The sequence below is a fragment of the Symphalangus syndactylus genome, chromosome 6, assembly GCF_028878055.3.
Source record: "Symphalangus syndactylus isolate Jambi chromosome 6, NHGRI_mSymSyn1-v2.1_pri, whole genome shotgun sequence".
Lineage (NCBI taxonomy): Eukaryota > Metazoa > Chordata > Mammalia > Primates > Hylobatidae > Symphalangus > Symphalangus syndactylus.
In genome coordinates this window covers 59,766,818-59,787,783 of record NC_072428.2, presented here as the reverse complement: position 1 = coordinate 59,787,783, position 20,966 = coordinate 59,766,818, and the positions used below count along the sequence as shown (strand labels likewise).

Below are 20,966 nucleotides of genomic sequence, written 5' to 3'. Positions count from 1 at the left end.
TGCTGCTCTGAAAGATGGAGCAATGGAAAGCCAGAACTGTGCAGGTTGTGTTTCATAAAAACTAAGTGATGCCCTATGTCTCTGCAGAGGATGTTCTGCTTTCCTTCTGTATTGAGCTCCTGGCCGTGTATGGTTGTGTTTGCTACCCCAGAGCTAAAAGAAGACATTTGGAGGGAGAAAGAGGGTGCTATCACAACTCAAAAATCCAGGGGTGTCAGTGTAGGCAGAAGGGTCAAGATGGGGAAAAGAGGAGAAAGAGCTATTAGGAGCTTCCCACCAGTCAGACCTTCTAGCAATACCCAGATGGATGGGGCAGACACTGTGCTGCCCAGTGCTGACGGTGGCACTGATGAGATGGGCAAGTCTGGAGGTGAGGGACATTCTCTGAGTAACTGGAAGGGCACTTTTGTGTACTAAGAGTAGGAAGGAGACATCTCAGGGAGGCAGAATGGAATAGGAAAAATGCAGGCTTTAGAGCCAAACAGATCTGAGTTCCAATTCTGGCTTTTTTACTTGACACCCAACTGACCTTGAAGGGGGTTCTGAGTCTCAGTTTTCTCATCTGTCAGATGGGGATGGTTAGCTCGTTAATTAAACACATCTTTATTAGGCACCTACTGTGTACCAGCCCTTGCTCAAGGTGCTAGAGACCAGGAGTAAGCAGTGCAGGTAAAGTTTCTGCTCTCATAGAGCTTACAGACTAGCAGAAGGAGATGGGCAAAAAGCAAATAATTATATAATCATCTGGTAGTGGTAAGTGTGGGTTGGTTGTTTATACCTTAGCTCATTTCCAAAGAGGTTGGAGAGAGTAATAACATCTCAGAAGGTATCAAGATTTACTAAGATAATATATGCAAAGTGCTTACCCCAGTGCTTGCATGCAATCATTCATCTCACAAATTTTTAAGGAGCCCTGGGCCAGAGCTGGGTCAGGCCCTGCTCCACGTGGGATGTGATGGGAACCAAACAGGCTTGGTTCCTACCTAGGAATATTACTAACCACCAGTGCCCTTTGGCCTTTGCTGTCAGCTTCCTCGGTGCCCATCACTGGAGGAGGCCTCTTCAAGGTGAATAGGCTTAAGTAGCAGAAAGGGGCAGGATTTGTAATTAGAGGTCCTGGGTGCGACTTTCCTTTGCCACTTACGGGCTGCCTGGTGGTGGAGCAGTACCCTCTCCTCCATTGCCTGGGATTCTCTGTCCACACGGCTGCAAGGGTGAATCCAGGACCAGGATGAACCCGGGAATGTTCTCTGCCTCTCACGCCCTATCTTTGGTTTCCCTGGCTCTAGACCACTCGGCCCTGAGTGCAGCGAAGACCCTGTTTGTGGATGTGGAGGAGCGCGGGCCGGAGGCCATGGACGTGAAGGAGAGGAAGCCTTACCGCTCGCTGACCCGGCGCCGCGACGCCGAGCGCCGCTACACCAGCTCGTCCGCGGACAGCGAGGAGGGCAAAGTCCCGCAGAAATCCTACAGCTCCAGCGAGACCCTGAAGGCCTACGACCAGGACGCCCGCCTAGCCTACGGCAGCCGCGTCAAGGACATTGTGCCGCAGGAGGCCGAGGAATTCTGCCGCACAGGTGAGGGCAAGGCTGAGGGGGCGGGGCCCGGGCGCAGGTGAGCTTGGCTCAGGTAGGCGTGGGCTCGGGTGGGCGTGGCGCAGGTGGGCGTGGAACAGGTGAGCTGGAACACCAGTTGGGGTGCCGTATCAACAGCAAGTCTCTGCCATTTGGGCACTTGGACCTGGTAAAAAGCCTGCCCTGTAGTTCACTCTTAGTTCATTTATTTTCTTGCTCACCCACTTCCCTGGCATAGCGAGGTGGTTAGGAGCTGGGCTCCAGTGTTTGTCTACCTGCCTAGAGCTGAGTTAGGCTCCCCTCTAAGCCTCAGTCCTCAATTGTTGATGGCCATGAGAAGCCTCCCTAGTGCATTGAATTGTCGTGAGGACTTAATGAGATGGCCTTCAAGTGGCAAGCATGATAACACCAAGTAAGTGCTGAATAAATGTTAGCCCCTAGTTTTGCTATTCATTCAACAAACGTATTTAGCAGTTTCTTTGTGTCAAGCCTTGTGTGACCATGAGAGGAAGACCTTCCTGAGATGGTTAGACATGAAAACTTAGTAATTTGTAGGATATTCTGGTGCCTGGCTCCCTCTCCTGCACTTTCTACCTACAGTAGTTCCCGAAGCCTATCCATCCTGCCCCAGTATTCAAATCCATTCTTCTTAGCCATTCCCTCTGACACTTCCCAGTGCAAACCATTATCATTTTTCTTGGAGGATTAACCACAACCACCCCCCTTCACCCAGAGCTGCCTGCCTCGAGCCATTCTCTGTACTGCAGCCAGATGAAGCTTGGGGGTGACTCCTTGTTGCCCTTAAACTGAGCTCCCCCTAGCATAGAACTCTTTCCCCAAATCTGTTTCTGTTTTTCTAGACTTTTTTTGTCCCCTAATTCTCCACACTCCACCACTCATGGGCCAGCCCTGCTGAACTGCTCAGGTTTCCAGACCTGCCATCATATTTCTTTCCTACCCTGGTGCCTCGGTGATTCCTGTTTTTCTGCCTGCAGAGGCTTGAGCCCTCTTTGATGCCTGTTGGGTCATGACCAGTGCCTGACAAGTTGTGCAGCCCACCCTGATTTTGCTCTGCCCTTCTCCCCCTTCACAGACAAGGTCAGCTGAGCACTGTGCTATGTAATTTATATGCATTTTGACAATGTTATTTAATTCTCATAACAACCCCAGGGTGAATCATTTGCCCAAGATCACAGAGGTAAGAGGAGCTGGCCACACACACACACACACACACAGAGCACACCTATGACCTCTTCATTTCCATTCTCTCCCACAGGCCTGCAGCCATGTGAAAGCTGACCTGTTCTGCCCGTGAGGCTTGAAAAATGAGGAGTCCCTTTCCCAGCTTATGGTTAAGGCTCCAACTCTGGCATCAAACAGACCTAGATTTGAATTGTGGCTCTGCCGTTTTTAGTATTCTCAGCTACTTCACCTGTGCAAAGGGATAAACAGTACCTAATAGATGGTGAGGATTGATGAGAATTGTAAATAAAACACTTGACACCAGTACCTGGCACAGAACAGATGCTTCAGAAATGCCGCCTGTTATTAATTGTCATCTTTGGATCTCACTGAAGAGAAGAGACAAAATGGTCTCTGAAAGCTTTTCTCTTGCTCCGTCCTGTCCGTAAGTGACAGAGCTCAGTGAGCCCCGGTTGGCTTGGACCTAGCATATGAGGCTCAGGGAAGGGGCAGCTCCTTGTCTTTGTAAATAACAAATAAGCATTCTCATCTCTTAGGCAGGCATGTGCGTAGCAGTTTACAAAATACTCTCCTTCAAATTATCACCCCGGATCCTCAAAAATCCTCTGAAGGTAGCAGGTTATACATTATCATCCCATTTTAAAGACAAGAACATTGAAGCTCAGGTGATCACCAGCCCGAGATTGCACAGCTAGATGTTGAGTGAGATGGGATGTCAACTTGTGCCCCTGGCCTCAGAAAAGAGGCCAAAAAGGACATAAAGCAAGTAAACCATGAGGACTTCTTAAATTGGATGAAGTAAATCTTTCAAACTCACACATCAGAGGAGCTGACTGGCTCAACAGGATCATGGAACCCTTAGAGTGAGCCCTTACCTTGCGTTTCCCCAGTCCCGAGATGTCTTAACTCACTTGTATTGATGCTGAGTCTGGCTGCTTAAAATGGTATGCAGGACAAGTCAGATGGAAATCAATGCAGCCCAGGCTGTTTGTTGCAAATAAATTTGATTTTTTACTTAATGTAAGAGTCATTCTTCATAACATGTGAGTGGCTTCTCTTTGAGAGGGCCGGCCGAACAGAGCACAGATAGAACTGTGGATGGGGACGGGGCGAGAGCAGGACAGGAGAGAGGAGTGTAGATCAGAGAGCGGCCAGGGAGTGTGATATGCAGGGAGAGCAGGAAGCAGACTGAGGAATTGAGGCTCTAATTTGGCATTTTCTTTTTCTTAGAAGGAGAGCAAAATCGGAGGGCAGATTGGAGTAGGGCACAGAGGAGTGGTATGCCAAATACTTAACATCTGGTTCGCCCAGCCTCTAACCAATCGGAATGTCTGCCTGGCCACTGAGCAGAGCCCACAGGCTTCTTTTATGCCTGGTCCGCTGACATTAACCCTTTGTTTAGTAACTGGATCATGAGGAGATTGGGGGTATTGGGAAGGGCCTGGAGCAGCCAGAGCAGAGGCTGAAAGGCACTGGGTGTGGAAGGAGGCACTGAGGTGGCTTGGCACAAGTTATTTACCAAGCTGTGTGGAAGTACTTCATGACTAACCCGGCATCAAGGCTGTCCCAGTCTGAGCCAGATGAGTAGGAGGCCTGAGATACACCTCCACCCACCACCACAGCCTAGCGCAGCAGCTTGCATTTCAGCAGCACCCCAGCTGGTCTCTCCTCCCCGCTTCCTTGTCCTCTTATCTGTTGTCCAGAGTACTGCCAGTGTGTGCGTGTGTGCGTGTGCGTGCTTGTGCATACGTGTGTGCATGTGCATGCGTGTGCGTGTGCGTGTGTGCATGTGTGCTCAAGTGTGCATGCGGGCACGTGTGTGTGTGCGTGCATGTGTGTGTTTGCGCATGTGTGTGTGCACGTGTGTTTTCATGTTTGTGTGCACTGTGTGTGCACGCACGTGTGTGTGCTTGTGTGCGTGCATGTCTGTGTGTGTGTGCATGTGTGTGGTTACCTAACTTTTACAGGGCACCTACTCTGCAGCAGATGTGATAGATGTTGGATTCAGATAATTAGGACACACCCAGGGAGCACAGGATTATCTGTAAGAGTGAGACACACCATTATAATAAGATGGCATCTCTGCTGGCTCCCCTCCTACCTCTCCGGCAGTTCTTTCTTGCTTTCCTTTGCAGGCTTGTCCTATTCAGTCCTGGCCAAGGAGGCCTTTAAAGCTTGGCCATCCACCTCTTCTGCCTTCTAACTTGTCATTCTCCACATTCACTCTCATCGCAAACCTCTCCTCTAAGCTCCTCACCCCAATATCCCACTTTCTGCCCCTGCACTCCCAGAACACTTTGTGGATCTCCCCACTTTGAACTTGCACACTTAATCGTGTGTTTGGTTGTGTCCCTCCTACCTGCCAGAGAGTTCTGTAAAGTTGGGCCTATTCACTGCTGTATCTCAGTACAGGCCCAGGGCCAGCGTGACTTGGTTTAAATGTGGGTTCTGCCTGATTATAAGTCCAGTTCTCCAGATCATCACATTAAGTGGGATCTGACCCTTATTGCCTTTGTATACTCCCTCTTCCTTTTCCCTGCAACACATTCCTGGAAATACTAGAAGTACGGGAGAAGCTGTCCCTGAATAGACATTGAATTCACATGCAGGAGTGACAGGGAGGCTAGTTTTCCATGAAGTCAGCATTCTCTTTGTCACTCAAGTACTAATCCTAGGTGACCTTCTCTTACCCACATCCTCCCCAGCCTCTGTCCTAGGCATTGCTAGGCCTGCCCAAGCCCTCAAGAGACCTGTCTCTGCCAGTTCCCCACCACAGACCCACTTGGGATGAGGAAGCAGCAGGCAGAGCCTTTTTCCCGGTGTGAGGCTGACTTTTCTCTGCCAGTCCCCATCTTCTTCACTCTCAAGCTTCAGGCTTTCTTGACCTGGCCAGAAAGGAACTTCTGGCCCCCAGGGAGACATTTAGATCTCATCAACTGGGCTTCTGCCCTGCTCAGGACTTGCTGACAAGTCCTCCCTTGAAAAGGAGACCCGAAAGAAGCCCTCAATTCATTTTAACAAGCGTTTATTGAGCCCCTTCTGAGTACTGCATTTTTGTTCTAGGAACAGAGATTTAAGAATAAGCATAAGCAAAACACAGTGCCTGCCCTTGTTGAGGTCACCTCCAGCAGAAGGGTAGACCCTTAAACAACTCTGCTGTGCGGTATGACCAGGCCCAAGGACTCTGGAAGGAGCTTGGAGAAAGTGATAATGAATTCTGCACAGGTGTTGGTATTGGGGTAGACTTCACAGAGCAGGCGCCATTTGAATTGAGGCTTAAGGGAAATGGAGGGTTCAGGCTGGTGAAGAGGGGGCAGAAAAAGCCCTCGAGGCAGAGGCAATCCCTTGAGCAAAGGCATGGGCATAGAATGCCACAGCAAGTTCAAAGAACAACAGTGAGCCCTGGGGTAAGAAGGCCAGGCTTCAGGCAGAGGCAGACGCAGACCTCTTCTCAGTGCCCTAACCAAGTTCACCTGTGTTTCTTCCCAGGTGCCAACTTCACCCTGCGGGAGCTGGGGCTGGAAGAAGTGACGCCCCCTCACGGGACTCTGTACCGGACAGACATTGGCCTCCCCCACTGCGGCTACTCCGTGGGGGCTAGCTCTGATGCCGACATGGAGGCTGACACTGTACTGTCCCCTGAGCACCCCGTGCGGCTGTGGGGCCGGAGCACACGGTCAGGGCGCAGCTCCTGCCTGTCCAGCCGGGCTAATTCCAACCTCACACTCACCGACACCGAGCACGAAAACACTGAGACTGGTGAGTGGCTGGTTTGGTCTGTGCCGGGTGCCTGGGTGGTGGGGCCGGGGTTTTATTTACAATATTGATTTTCTGCTCCATTGCCTGGGGCTCTGGTGAAGTTGGTGAAAAATTGCTTTACTCTCAGGGGTCAAAAGTCAGAGTCTCTTGCAGAATCACGTGAAATGCCCACCCATGAGAGACATGCCAGAGATTGGGTCGCTGCTCTTTCCTTCCAGATTAGGGAGGCGCATAAGTCTCTGGATCATTGCTTATAAGGTGCCTGTGTGCAGGGGAGCAGAGAGGGCATGGGGCAGTGGTAACAGATCCCCCATAGTTTATCCTCTTATCAAATCAGTAAGGCCCGGTCCTGCCTGAATCCTGCTCGTGCCGTCTCTAGCTCCAGGTGCTCAGCAGTCCTGGGCAACCTCCAGGAACGCTGTCCCACATTAGCATCTTATGCTGTTCAGAGGATGGCTTCCAAACAAAAACTGTCATTTGGGGATAAATTAAAACTTGAGGTTTAGGGAAGATGTTGTCAAAGTGTACAGAGTTTCAGTCAGGAGGAATAAGTTTGTGAAATCTATTGCACAGCGTGGTGACTATAGTTAATGCATTATATATTTCAGAGTTGCTGAAAGAGTAGATTTTTAAATATTCTCACCACAAAAAAATAAGTATGTGAGATGAGGGATATGTTAATTTACTCGATTTAATCGTTCCACAATGTATTTAGCTATCAAAACATCATATTGTGCCCTATAAATATATACAATTATTATCTGTCTATTAAAAATAAAAAAGAAAGTGAAAAGACAAAAAAAAATTTACTTTAACAATTAAAACTTGAGGCTTTGCTGCAGCTTCCCCCGATCCCAGGACGTGCCAACTGCACACTCCTTATTCCACTCTCCTCCCTGAGGCTCCTTCCCAAGGCCTGAGAGAGGCTGTGGGAGGAAAAGATGACACCTGGTTCACACACCTCCTTTTCATGGTGGAGGAAAGGGGGCCCAGTTTCAGCGTTTTCCTCTTTCTCCCTTGGGACCTTGGTGGCAGAATTCTGAGGGGCTGTGAGTCGAACGTGGTCCTGTGTGGAGACTAGCTCCCGGGGGGCATCTCCCCTTCTATATATTTCATGCCCTACCAGCCCTTGGGCAGCTTTGCTGAGCCAGGTCAGCACCGAGGTGGGTCCTGCTGGGTTCTGGCAGCAAAGGAAAGAGTGGCAGAGCCCAGGAACAGCCCCAGCACCTGGAGGGCTGTTTCTGGGAAGCCCAGTGAAGAGGAGGCCCACTGGCTTCCACACCAGAGCCAGCAAAGGGGTAGGGGGAGGGCAGTCTGAATTATTAATAGAATAGGAAGCACCTAGCCCGGTGCCAGTGCCCCCTGCTGGCTTCTAGCTTCAAATGTAGATCCTCTTGATTCCTGCCCTGGATTCCCCTGGATCAGGGCAGGGACCAGGTCAGAGATGAGGCTTAGAGGGGTTAGTCTCTGAAGAGGAGGCTCCAACTGAGTGGTGCAAAACCAAGATTGATCCCCAGATTGGGCATGGGCAGGAGACCACGCACGGTCAGGGTCAGGTGGGGAAATGTATCCCCTTAGGGTCCAGAGTCCCATGCAGCAGAGTTCCAAAGGTGCATCCTGCCACCCCTCCCAGAGGACTAACATGTTCACCTAGGGAGCCTGTGTACTTGTCTAGGGGTGGGAGGGTGGCAATGGCTTTGGTACTAGGTACTGGCTTGGCAGTGTCACTCTCCCTTGGTCTCCAGCCAGCCCTGTGAAGGGGCCAATGACCTCAGTACCAGAGGAGTTTCCCTCTCTCTGGTGGGAAACCACCCACACTCCCTCACCCACCTTCCCAAGGCCATCCCCAGCCAGCAGCCCTGCTTCTCCCCAACCCGATCATGCACTGAACTTGAGCACTAAATTGAAGGGCACTGCAGGGCCTGGCACAAAGAGACTAGGGTCTGTGCCACCACACCACAGCAGGCAGGGAGCCTCAGTTCTATTACTGGTCTAGGGTGTGGCATTGGGTAAATTGCATCCTTTCTTGGGACCTCAGCTGCCTCATCTATAAAATAAATAGTTTAAATGAAATTAGCATTCCCTGATCTGAGAATGTTAGTTCTTAGATGGGGTAGGGAGCTGTTCTGTGGTCAAATAATGTAGGAAACACTGAATCAAACAAACTTAAACCAGTTTCTTTATTGCAGGGCTTCTTACAGTTTTTAAGATGTTAATGTGCATGCTAATGGATAAATTACCAAGGGGCGATGTACGCAGCATTCCCCAAATCGATTTGACCACAGAACTCTTTTATTCTCAGAGCATCTGGTGAGACCAGTATTCTAATAAACACTTTTTGGTTCTAGCTGAGCTAAATGACCTGTAGGCCCTTCTAGATGTAGAATTCTTGGATTCTAAGTGCATGCACAAGATGAAGGTGTGCAAGAGGAAAATGATAATAATAACAGCATTAATACTTAATAGTTGTATAGCTGGGCATCATGGTTCAGGCCTGTAATGCCAGCATTTTCAGAGGCTGGGGTGGATGGATTGCTTGAGGCCAAGAGTCCAAGACCAGCCTAGGCAACATGGCAAAACCCCATCTCTATTAAAAATACAAAAACTAGCCAGGCATGGTGATGCACACCTGTAATCCCAGCTACTCAGGAGGCTGAGGCAGGAGAATCACTGGAACCCCAGAGGCAGAGTTTGCCATGAGCCAAGATTGCACTACTGCACTCCAGCCTGGGCAACAGAGCTAGACTCTGTCAAAAAAAAAAAAAAAAAAAAAAAAGTTGCCACCAATTATCTCAACCTAAGCACAGTGCTAACTGCTTTAGCTATATTATCTCATTTACTCCCCCTACAACCCTTTGAAGAAGGTTTTATTATCCCCATTGCACATAGTAAGGAAACCGCAGCCCAGAGAGGTTAAGAAACCTGCATAGGTCACACAGCTAGCAAAATGAGATTGGAACTCAAGCCTATATGACTCTAAAATCTTTACTCTTACAGCCATAGTTACAGTGAGTTCCCTTTGTAGCAAAATACTTGGGTTATTTGTTCTTTTGAAGCCTTCTTGCCATGGCGACAAATGATCACTTTCCATAAAGTCATGACAGAAAGAGCTGCACACTGCCCACATTATTGTATATTCCTTGAGAGCTGGATTACAGCTGAATTAAGCCTCTGTTGGGTGATAATGACATATTAATCAAGCCTGAAGAGTTTCAGCCTTTGATAATGGGACAGAGAAATGGCTGCCTGCTCCCCTGGCCATGTTGTCATCTCTTTATGATCATCCATTTCCACACTGACCACAGAACTCAAAGCCTCACTGTACTCAGGGTAGACAGGTGGGCAGAGGAGGTAGGCAGATGAATCTAATAAAGGGCTTCTGTTTCCCACATCCCTTCCAAGCCTGGACTCCCTAAACCTAGACTCCCCATAGGAGCCCAACGACTATCTACTTGCTCCTGGTTGGGAAGTTACATTAACAGCTTTGTCATCCAGTATTCAGATCTAAATCATGACAGCAATCATGGGAACGGCTCCCTTTTATTCACTGATTAGGTTCACATTCCTCTTACACTACTATCTCCTCAACTTATAGCGGAGGAAACTGAGGCACAGAGAGATTAAAGGCTGTGCACAGGGCCACATATCTAGTTGTGCTGGAGCCAGGCTCTACCACAAAAGTCTTGGTTCCTTTTACCCTGTCTCTCCCTTTTCTTTTACCTTCTCCCTCTCCCATCTTTCTCTAGTTCCTCCTCACCTCATCAAAGCCCCAGGCCCCAGCCAGCACTCTCCTTTTCTTGTGATGAGAACTCGGATCTCACCATCAGAACAGGTCTCAGTTCCATTGAACCTGTCAGTCAAGACATCACAGTGTGGTCACTTCTCAGGGGTAGAGCAAAGGCAGCAACCTCATGCTATGGGCCTACCACTGTACACGTGCAATTGCCATTAATCTCCCCGGCAACTCAGTGACATTCCCATTTGCCAAATGGGAAACCTGAGGGTCCAAACTGAGACACAATAGCCAGTGAGTCAGCAAATTGGCAGAGCTTATATTTGAAGTCTGGTCTCTCTGAGTCCTTTGCCTGCCTCCATTTGAGTCTGCAGGCGTCCTCAGCTTTCAGTTGAGGCCACCAAAAATGTGCAACCAAGTTCTCAGAGATCCTTACCAGATAAATGTAAAATGTGAAGCACAACCCCCAGCCACCTCCAGCCACAGGAACATTTACTCTGCCTCCACACCCGGCCTTGCATTAGTCAATAGTAATTGTCAACAGTATTGATAGCGGTGGAGGCTTTTGCTGAGGTCACAGTGATGCTGCATGCAGCTGCCATCAATAACAACTTTTATGGGGTCCATTAAAGACAATTTCTGCCCCTGAAGGTTAATGTCAGCAGCTTTTATGTCACTGCTTAATATCTAAAATAAATACAGAATTGACTGGGTAATGTAAACACAAATCTTCCTACTCAGGGCCTTCAGGCAGAGCCAGCCCTCAGGCCTCTCCTCTCCTGCCGTGAGAGGCCAACATGCTGGGGGCGGGGGGGGGCGTGAGAAGCTGGCCTGTCAGGAACACAGTTGGCATGCAATAGATGTTTTTTAGAAAGCAGAGGTTGCAATTCGAGCTTCGCTCCCAAGCACTGGGTCAAGCTGACACAGTGTCTTTTGTGGGTTCATTCTGTAATTCGTCCCACAGCTATGCTGAGCTCCTTCAGTGTGCAGCATGATTCTAGGATGTGGACTCTAGATGACCGGTGAGGGAGGCAGGGCTGTGACCACCTTGCAGCTCTTTCATAGAGGTGCAGCAGGCAGTGTTGCAGACTGGAAAAAGAATGCTAGTTTCAGAGTCCAATGAGGAGACCTGGCCTCAAGTCCTGGTTGCCCCAGTCCCAGCTCTGAGATCTTGGGCAAGTCATTTCACCTTTTGGAGCCACAGTTTTGTCATTTTAAAAAGAGCACATCAGTGGTTACCAGGGACTAAGACGAGGCTGTTGGGGAGTTGTTGTTTAATGGGTACAGATTTTCGGTTTGGGATAATGAAAAAGTTCAGAGATAAGAGTAATGGATGCACAACCGTGTGTGACTACACTAATGCCACTGAATTCTATTCCTCAAAATGATTAAAAAGATTAACCGTTATGTATTTTTCACATGATAAAAAAATACAAAAACAGCATGCCATCTTCCTTCCTTGAAGTGTTGCCGTGAGCCTGTACTACAGTATTTGTGAAGTGTCTGGTCTGTGTTGGGCCTTAACTCACGGGAGCTATTAATATTAATTTTTTAAAGAGCTGGACGATGACAGTAAAGGAGCAGTTCATTTTGCCCTGAGAGTGCAAAGGCTCATTCCTTCATTCCAGTCATGTTATGCATGGGGCTTGAAAGCCTAGTAGGATTTTTCACTGAGTGTGAGGGATCTGAGAGAGGCATTCCCAATAGAGACAATTGCATGAGCCAAGGCTTGGAGGCATGCAGAAGCATGATGGGTCTGGGGAACAGTAAGAATGGACTCGTGATTTAATCCCAGAGGCAAATTAAGAAATCTACTTTGAAAGGAAACAATGAAACAGAATCACAGTTACCCCTGCCCGAAATTGTCAAGCAGCCTGGTGTCAAAAGGGAAATTATTGGTTAACCTAATTAGGCAGCCAAATTGCTCATTCAGAGTCAGTAGATTAGGTGAGCATCTCCAAAGCACAGTGAGAAAGGAACTCATTACCAATTAACTCCATGTATCCTCTGCTCTCCTTGGCCCCATACCCATGAGACTTGGCTTTAAAAATCTATAAGAATATCTATCATTAAGTCCCAGAGTGGTCAAAGTACTGCAGCAACCGAACTCATTGTACAATGGGATACCATCTTCTAGGATGGGAAGTTAGGTCCCATCCCATCCTTGGGCCCCACATTTGATTACTCTTCCGCTTGCCCCCCGCTCCCAAGAGGACTGAGGAGAGCCTGGTAGAGCCAGAACCTCTGAGCCTCTCGGAATCTGTGAGCTAGAAAGAACCTTGGAGACAACAAGCCCACCAACTCTTAACCTTCCCTCATTTTCTAGCCAAGGACACAGAGATTTGGAGCAGTTAGGTATCTCATTGAAGGGTGCACAGCTAGTAAATGTCAGAGCCAGGGGGTGAATCCAGATCCAGCCCACTACAGTGTCCATTATCCTTCTTTTTTTTTGAGACAGGGTCTCACTCTGTCGCCCAGGCTGGAGTGCAGTGGTGCGATCTCGGCTCACTGCAAGCTCCTCCTCCCGGGTTCACGCCATTCTCCTGCCTCAGCCTCCCAAGTAGCTGGGACTACAGGCGCCCACCACCAAACTCGGCTAATTTTTTTGTATTTTTAGTAGAGACGGGGTTTCACCGTGTTAGCCAGGATGGTCTTGATCGCCTGACCTTATGATCCACCCGCCTCACCCTCCCAAAGTGCTGGGATTACAGGCGTGAGCCACCGCACCTGGCCCATTATCCTTCTTGACCACCATGTTCTACAGTCTTTTTTGTTTTATAGAAACATGTTTATGTTAGCTCAACCCAAAAAAATATATGAGGTCTAGGAGATGCTTCTAGGTATATCCAGAATATAAACTTCTTTGTCAATATTAGAAACTTCCGGAAAAGAAAGTGAACCCATAACCTATTAGAAGTGATCAGGACCCAGCGATCATACTGGGCCACTCTCAAATTACGACACACTAGAAAAATGACATTCGAAGTACATGTTTTAGAGGGTTAAGAGAAATATCCCACCAGAAGGTATCTGAGAAAGCTTTATGGAAGAAGTGCTGGCCCCTAGGTTTTGAGGACTGGAAAGGACTGTAACAGGCAAAGAGGGGTAAGAGGGGACATTCTATATGGGCAAAGCTTGGGGGTAAACCAAGAGAAGGTGTGTCACATGAGGCTAGAACATAAGCGCGTGCAACTGGGAATAGGGCAGCAGAGTGTTCTAGGAGGTAAGGTTTACAAGTTAGCTGTATTGTCTGTCATTCCACAACTCTTTGTTGAGCACCTACTATGTACCAGGCACTGTTTTAGATACTGGGGTTCCAGCCATGACCAAAGCAGACAAAACTGCCCCCTCTCATGGAGATTACATTCTAGTAGGAAAATTGATGATGAACAAGGTAAAAAGTAAATAACATAGGATGTTTCTCTATAATAGTTGTTATGGAAAGGGGGACAGTGAGTCCCCAGGGTGAGTCTGGGCAGTGTTGGGGGGGAGGTGCAGTTGTAAAGATAGTGGCCAGAGAAGGCTTCACAGAGAAGGTGACATTTGAACATAGCCTTGCGGTAGGTGAGGGAGCAGGCTGTGACGATGTCTGGAAGAAAAACAATCTTGGCAGAGGGAAGGGCAGGTGCTAGGGCCTTGAGGCAGGAGCGTGTGTGTGGCTAGTTTGAAAAGCAGCGAGGAGGCCAGAGTGGCTAAATGGTAGAGGAGGCCAAAGAGGGGAGGGAGTAGGGGTGTGTGCAGGCCAGTGCAGGGGAGCCACAGAGGGTTCTGAGTGGAGAAGTGATGAGGTCTGACTAATACTTGAATGGGACGATTCTAGAAGCTGAGTTGAGAGTAGCCTAACAGGCAAAGACTGAAGTAGGCAGCTATTGCAGTCATCCAGGAGAGAGACAACAGGTGCTCAGGTCAGAGTGAGCCATAGGTGAGTAATGGGCAAGGGATGTAGTTCACTGAGGTGAGGGTAGTACTTGTACCCTGTGGAAGGGGGTAGAACTTTCTCTTCCCTGCTCCTCCCCACCATCTTGTTAGCATTGAGGATGACTTCAAGACTCTTATTCTGTGACCAAAATGGCTTGCCAGTACTGTAAGGACGGGGTTGCTCGCCCCGATCCTTCTCCCAGCCTCACAGCTACCTTGGCCCAGTTCAGGGTCCTTTAGCCATGGCCTGTCCCATGCCATACCCCGTTCTTTCTTGTTCTTAGTCCACGGCTTTGGTGATGAGCCACATCCCTTGCCCACTCCTCCCACCACGCTCCATCCTGCTGCAGATCATCTTGGTTTCTGACCTTGGTGCCTGACTCCCTCACCCAGCCTTGCCTTATCTTCCACGTGAGACTCTTGGAACCATCATTTTTTGATACAATCTCAGCTTCCTTTTAAGCCATAATTTTAGCCCTTCCTTCTGCTTGGTTGCCTGAAGTTGCCTTAGTGAAGTTTGACCTGCGGCCTCCTCTGCATAGCACCAAATTGGCTGGAATTGCCTGTGATCTGGGAGCCAACACTGACAGCTACTTGCTTTGTTGTTCTTAGGAGTCCCTTTAAGAAGTCCCGGCCCAGGGTTAAATGCACCCCATAACCACTTCCCGCTGGCAAGCTCTGTGACTCTCCCTGGTGGCAGCACATACTAACACAACAGCACCTTGCTTCTGAAAGGGAAAGGGAGGAAAAGGAAGGCTCAGAGCCATGCTAAATTAAGACAGGGTGCATTCCTGAAACTCGGTTGAGACCCGCTGAGTGTGCAGAGAGGTGCAGCGAATGAGAGTTTTGTTTTTAATTTGAGACAACACGATTTTCAATTCCAATGGAGGCAACAACGTGCATGATGACAAACTTCCTACCGAAAGATGTTTCAGAAGCATTTTTCCCTGTCAGTAAGCTCAGCTTTGTCCAAGGAGAGTGGTTTCTGAGGCTGCTTGAACTTCATCTGACCCAGGATGACTTCAAGGAAGAAAGAGTATAACTGACATTGGGAAAGGAGCTTCCTGCCTGTGGGAGCCTAGTTCCAGTGCCAGATGTATGGAGTCCAGGGATGAATCTGGTTTCAATTTTACGCTGTGTCACCAGTCCTAGTGTGACTTTGACCTAGTCACTTCTCTCTGAGCATTATCATAGTTTCCCCATCAGCCAAAAAAGGTCAGTGGAATCTCAGACAGTGAGATAACGTGGAAGGAGGATAGGCTTTGGAGTCAAACTTGGAATCCCAACTCAGCTACTTAGGAATCGAGTGATTCTGTGCGAATTACTAGATCTCACTGAGATGAAGAAATGGAGAAACTCAGTTTCTTCATCTGCAACCTGGGAATGAATAACTGTCTACCTCCTAAGGTTGTAATAAGGATGGAAGGTGATCATGCATGTGAAAGAGCAGGACAGTGTTTTCAAAACTATGGGTCAACCAATCACAAAATAAATTTTATAGCTCAGCACCATCATTTAAAATAATAATAAATAGTCTGGGCACAGTGGCTTACGCCCGTAATCCCAGCATGTTGGGAGGCCGAGAAAGGCGGATCACTTGAGGTCAGGAGTTCAAGACCAGCCTGGCCAACATGGTGAAACCCCCGACTCTACTAAAAATACAAAAATTAGCTGGGTGTGGTGGTGCGTGCCTGTAGTCCCAGCTACTCAGGAAGCTGAGGTGGGAGGATCACTTGAATCTGGGAGGCAGAAGTTGCTGTGAGCCAAGATCATGCCACTGCACACCAGCCTAGACAGCAGAGTGAGACTGCATCTCAAAATAAATAAATTAATAATAATAATAATAATATAATAAATAGAATAGAGAGAAGCAGAATAAAGTGTATGGCACATAGTAAGATAAGTATTATTTTGTAAACTTTTTATTCCGGTTACACTTTTTTTTGAGATGGAATTTCACTCTTATTTTCCAGGCTGGAGTGCAGTGGCACGATCTTGGCTCACTGCAACCTCTGCATCCTGGGTTCAAACGATCCTCCTGCCTCAGCCTCCCAAGTAGCTGGGATTACAGGTTCTGCCACCATGCCTGGCTAATTGTTTGTTTAGTAGAGACGAGCTTTCACCAGATTGGCCAGTCTGGTCTCGAACTCCTGACCTCAGATGATCCACCCACCTCAGCCTCCCAAAGTGCTGGTGTTAGAGGCATAAGCCACTGCGCCCAGCCAGTCGTTACACTTCACACACAATACATGTAGTCAACTGTCATGTAAAATATATTTATTATTATAGGTTTTAGTAAAAACAAGCTTAAAAGATGGTAACTGGGGGCCAAGCACCATGACGCATGCCTGTAATCTCAGCACTTTGGGAGGCCAAGGTGGGAGGATCACTTGAACTAAAAATAACAACAACAAAAAATAGCCAAGGATGATGGTGTGCATCTGAAGTCCCAGATACTCAGAAGACTGAGATAGGGGCCTGGGTGATCGAGGCTGCAGTGAGCTATGATTACACCACTGAACTCTAGCCTGGGCAACAGAACAAGACCCCGACTTAAAAAAAAAAAAAAAAGATGGTACCTGGAATATGGCTGGACCTTGTGAATGTTAATTCCCTTCCTTCAAGGACTCCTTAGCTCAAAAATTCCAGATTCATGATGTAATAGTCTTGGTCAAAAACTGTTGGCCTAGTATTTCTAGGGTCCCCTTTCTGAGAATGACTAAGTATCTGGGCAGGGGCTCATGATTCAGCTGAAAGAAGATTGACTCCGGGATCAGAAACTTAATCAATGTCACACAGTTTGTATAATGATAAAGCTGGAATCCCTAATTTGTAGAACCTGTAAATCTCTCCTCTATCCTCTCCCAGTTCCCTCCTATGTAAATGGTCATTGGGATGATTAATAAGCCGTAGAGTAGCTATGGGCTGTGAGGACAGCAGGAAAAGCATCCCCAGACAGGGAGAGCTGACTTAGGAAGATACAGGGGCTGGATGAGGCATAAGCTGGGTTCACGCACCCACCTGGATCTCTCTACTGAGCACAAAGGCAACTGGAGAGGAACCCAGAGCAGATAGCAAGGGCACAACATGAAACTAGCATGTCAAGAGAAATCTGGCTTTTCCCAACCCATAGATCCTTACCACAAATTTAATTTCACACTAATCAACTCAGGCAGATGGACAGAGCACCGTATAGTAATGGGTTGTTTTCCTTCGACTTCAGTGTGGAAGGGAGCATAGGGAGCAAAGGATGAAGAGGGACTCCAGGAGTTTATATGGGTTTGATACATGAAGCCCAGGAGGCAGCAATTACCCATACCCTACAAAATACCTCTTTCAGGATGAGCCCTTAGGGATGACCAGACCTTCCTGAAACTCTTCCCAAAGTGACAAGCCTGGCTTCCTCTGATGGTGGGAAGCAGCAGCAATGAGGAAAAGGGGCATTGGACTAGCAGACAGAGACCATGGGTCTGACTTCTGGCTGGTGGAGACTGTTTAGGAAATAGCAAAGATCTATTATGGCTAAAGCCTGTGAGATTAAGAAAAGATGAGGCCAGAGAGGAGAGCCGGCTTCCATCATGGCAGGGGATGGTTCTGAATTGCTGGCTCAAGGGTTCAGCCTTTGTCCTGAAGGTGATAGGAACGACAGGGAAATTTTAGGCAGGGAGAAGTTAAAGGTGACAAATGCCTTCTCTGATTCAGGTAAGTACAGACATGACATCTAGAGTGATCTTGTTCTTGAGAAGACTACAATTGCCGTTAGCTTTGAATTACTAGCAGTTTAAATAAATAAAGCTGCAGGTCAGGCTGGAACCTACATTCATAATGCATTTGCCCTGAATAACTAACTAACCATGAACTTGTCAAGAACCTCAAGTCCCGCCTCTGCCAAATTTTGACCTTAAGAATCCTTTAGAGGGTGCCCAACTGGTTATCAGATTTTGTTTATAAAGAGTTTGTTTGCATATATAATTACTATCTTCTTGTCTTAATAAACCTGATTTAGTCTGAGTTTCCCAGAAAGCAGAGCTGAGGCAAAGATTAAAAGCTGATGCTTTATTTAGGAGAAGTCAACTCAGGAACATGAGACAAAGAAAGATGGCAAGCAAAGAAAGGTGATGTGTTACCATGCTTGCCAGTGCCTCACAACAAGCTGCAAGGAGACATACCTGGTATCTAAGCAGGAATGCCTCCTGAGAAGGCTCTCAGGCAGGCTGTACATAGCAGTCTACTCTCCAGAGTAGTCTGTGGGAGGAAGGCAAGACAAGCAGTTAATGAGTGCTAGGCAGCAGAATTCAATGGACCAACTGGCCACAGTGGCAGCTGAAGTGCTGCCATTGGCTGAGGGGCCAGCAGATGGCGGCCCCAAGAGACTCTGAAAGGGTGCATAAGCTGTGATGGATGCTGCTGTTAACTGCTTCTTCCTCCCTCCCTCCCTCCCTCGCCACATCCCCCCTGCTCCTTTCTCTATTTCTTTTTACTCATAAACTCTACCTGTCAATAATTACAGGAGTAATGCTCACTATTTATTATAGACTTACAGTGAACCAGATAGTGTGCATGCATTACTTCATTTCATTACCATGATCAGCCTATAAAACAAGGGTTGTTCCCCATTTAAAAGTGGGCAAAGGACATGAACAGATACTTCTCAAAAGAAGATATACATGTGGCCAACAAACATATGAAAGAGAGCTCACCATCACTGATCATCAGAGAAATGCAAATCAAAACCACAATGACATATCATCTCTCACCAGTCAGAATGGCTATTACTAAAAAATCAAAAAACAACAGATGCTGGCAAGTTTACAGAGAAAAAGGAATGCTTTTGCACTGTTGGTGGGAGTGTAAATCAGTTGAACCATTTTGGAAGACAGTGTGGCAATTCCTCAAAGACCTAGAGGCAGAAATACCATTTGACCCAGCAATCCCATTACTGGGTATATACCCAGAGGAATATAAATCACTCTGTTATAAAGATACATGCACACCTATGTTCATTGCAGCACTATTTACAATAGCAAAAACATGGACTCAACCTAAATGTCCATCAGTGTTAGACTGGATAAAGAAAATGTGGTACATATACATCATGGAATACTGTGCAGCCATAAAAAGGAGCAAGATCATGTCCTTTGCAGGGACATGGATGGAGCTGGAAGCCATTATCCTCAGCAAACTCATGCAGAAACAAAATCAGACACTGCATGTTCTCACTTATAAATGGGAGCTGAATAATGAGAACACATGGACACATTACGGGCAACAACACATACTGGGGTCTGTCGGAGGTTGGTGCAATGGTCAGGGAGAGCATCAGGAAGAATAGCTAACAATGACACACGTTTATTTATGTAACAAACCTGCACATCTGGCACATATACCCCTGAACTTAAAAGTTGAAGAAGAAAAATAGGGGTTGTTATTCCCATTTTAGAGCAGATGAAATTGAAGCCTCGAAAGCATAAGTAACTTGCCAGCTAGCCAGTTACAAAGCTGATAGCTAACCCAGGGCTATCCAAATCCAAAGCTCTTAACCTAGTCATATTACCTGATGGAGACAGGAATATAGAACTACTTGAGTGAATGACTGTCAGTAATTTTACAGGTTAAAAAGGTGTCAATGTATCAGACTAGCCCCTGCAAACACACACTTGGTGACTCCAACTTATAAGCACATACTCTGGAGCCAGGCTGCCTGGTTTGGAATCCTAGCACTTCCACTTATTAGCTGTGTTACCTTGTGTTAAACAAGGCATGTCTCTTCATCTCTCCATGCCTCGGTCTTCTCACCCATAAAATGGGGATAATTCTGGTATCTCTCTCACAGTGTGGTTGTAAGGATTAAATGAGGTAAGAAAGTTAAAGCACTTAGAATCGTGTCTGGCATACAGGAAGTGCTATTTAAGTGTATGTTGTTAAATGCATTGCACTTCATGATTTACAAAGTGTTTTCATATTTTGTTTAACATTTGTGACAAGCTTTGAGGTAGGTATTGGCCTCATTCTCATTTGGAAGTGCTCTTGAGATCATGCAGCTGGCCCATGGTGGAGATGGGATTCAACCCCAGGTCTATCTGACTCCACACGCATGCACAGCTGTTCATAACTCTCTCTGGCAGCTGGGCAGCCTGGCTCTAACTGCCAGAGATGATTCCCTAGGTACCAGGACCAAGTGTGAAAAGGCTCCAGTCTGCCTGATTTTCTTCAGGCCACTTTCTACCAGTTTGCTCTGTGAGAAGGATTCTTCTTCTGGAAGAAACTCTCCCTCAAATAAATAGCCAAATCCTTTCCATCCCAAACACCAAGGAGGGATTTTCTTTTTGCCATCGCTCAGCAGCCTGGCTCCTAAATGAGTTTGCTGTACTTAGTTTGTGTAGTACCTTAACTACAAAACAAATTGCTTTCCTGAATGTGCCTCCAAAAAGGAAATAAGTGTATGGATCAAACCATGTTCAAAGCATGGTATAAACAAAGGGAAATTGTTTGCAATTCCAGCTGCTTATAAAGATGCAAGAGGGAGGAGAGAAGAGCTCTCATGGGTGTGAAGTGGGCTGTGAAAGTGCAGAAGAAGGTGCTTCAAATAGGAACCAAATGGGCTAAGTCAGAAGTTAGACAGCAATTAGAAGTGAGGTGCCTCCAGGCTTCTCTCTCTCACTCTACATGAAGCCTCACCTGGTAGCAAAAAGAGGGAAACCGCTTAAGCCCAAAGGATTTACCCTTCTCTCTACCTGCACCCACAGCCTTCAATAATTTATAACCTCAGCACTAGAGCT

General features: G+C 47.4%; 1 protein-coding gene across 1 annotated transcript in view; it reads left to right on the top strand.

Moving 5' to 3' along the window:
• The window catches only part of TENM4 (teneurin transmembrane protein 4), a 3,069,169-nt gene that overhangs the window by 2,646,229 nt on the left and 401,974 nt on the right, over positions 1 to 20,966 (top strand). The window contains exons 10-11 of the mRNA XM_063641401.1: positions 1,290 to 1,577; positions 6,267 to 6,536. Of these exons, the coding sequence (XP_063497471.1) occupies positions 1,290 to 1,577; positions 6,267 to 6,536 (558 nt within the window). The remainder of the gene's footprint in view (positions 1 to 1,289; positions 1,578 to 6,266; positions 6,537 to 20,966) is intronic.